The sequence below is a fragment of the Lepidochelys kempii genome, chromosome 19, assembly GCF_965140285.1.
Source record: "Lepidochelys kempii isolate rLepKem1 chromosome 19, rLepKem1.hap1, whole genome shotgun sequence".
Lineage (NCBI taxonomy): Eukaryota > Metazoa > Chordata > Testudines > Cheloniidae > Lepidochelys > Lepidochelys kempii.
This window is the reverse complement of record NC_136398.1, coordinates 10,235,641-10,236,125: the sequence shown is the minus strand read 5'-3', so window position 1 is coordinate 10,236,125 and position 485 is coordinate 10,235,641. Positions and strand designations below refer to the sequence as shown.

The 485-nt window shown below is 83.9% G+C and overlaps 1 protein-coding gene across 1 annotated transcript in view; it reads right to left on the bottom strand.

Annotated features, from left to right (window-relative positions):
- ZDHHC18 (zDHHC palmitoyltransferase 18) overlaps positions 1-228 on the bottom strand; it is a 38,587-nt gene extending 38,359 nt beyond the window's left edge. Inside the window, exon 1 of the mRNA XM_078849456.1 lies at positions 28-228. Coding sequence (XP_078705582.1) covers positions 28-154 — 127 coding nt within the window. The 5' untranslated portion in view covers positions 155-228. The remainder of the gene's footprint in view (positions 1-27) is intronic.
- Between the last annotated feature and the right edge of the window lie 257 nt (positions 229-485).

The window sequence follows — 485 nt, the reverse complement described above, 5'->3', positions numbered from 1 at the left end:
ACGCGCTATCTCAGAGTAAGCGGTTGCGGCCCGGGAACGCCTCCCACTTGCGGCGCGGGGCGCGCGCCGGCGGCTCCGGGGCGGGGGGGGGCGGCGGGCCCGGGGGCGCGGCGGGGGCGCCCGGGGGGATCTGCCGGTACTCGCACGCCTTCATGGCGCCGCCAGGCCCCGCCGCGCCGAGCCGCGGCCGCCACCCGCCCGCGCTCGCTACGGGGACGTGTCCGCTCCGCCCCCCCGCGCCCCGGCCCCGCCGCCAAGGGAGCGGGCCCCCGCCGGCCTCCCGCCGCAGCGCCCCCCGCCGGCCCTGCGGCGCCCTTCGCCCCCCGCCGGCCCTGCGGCGCCCTTCGCCCCCCGCCGGCGCCCCCGCACCCCCCGAACCCCTCACCCCCCCGCCCCCCAACCCGTCACCCTCACACACCGTACCCCCCGCCCCCCAACGCCCTCCCCCATCACCTCACACCCCGTACCCCCCGCCCCCCCACCCC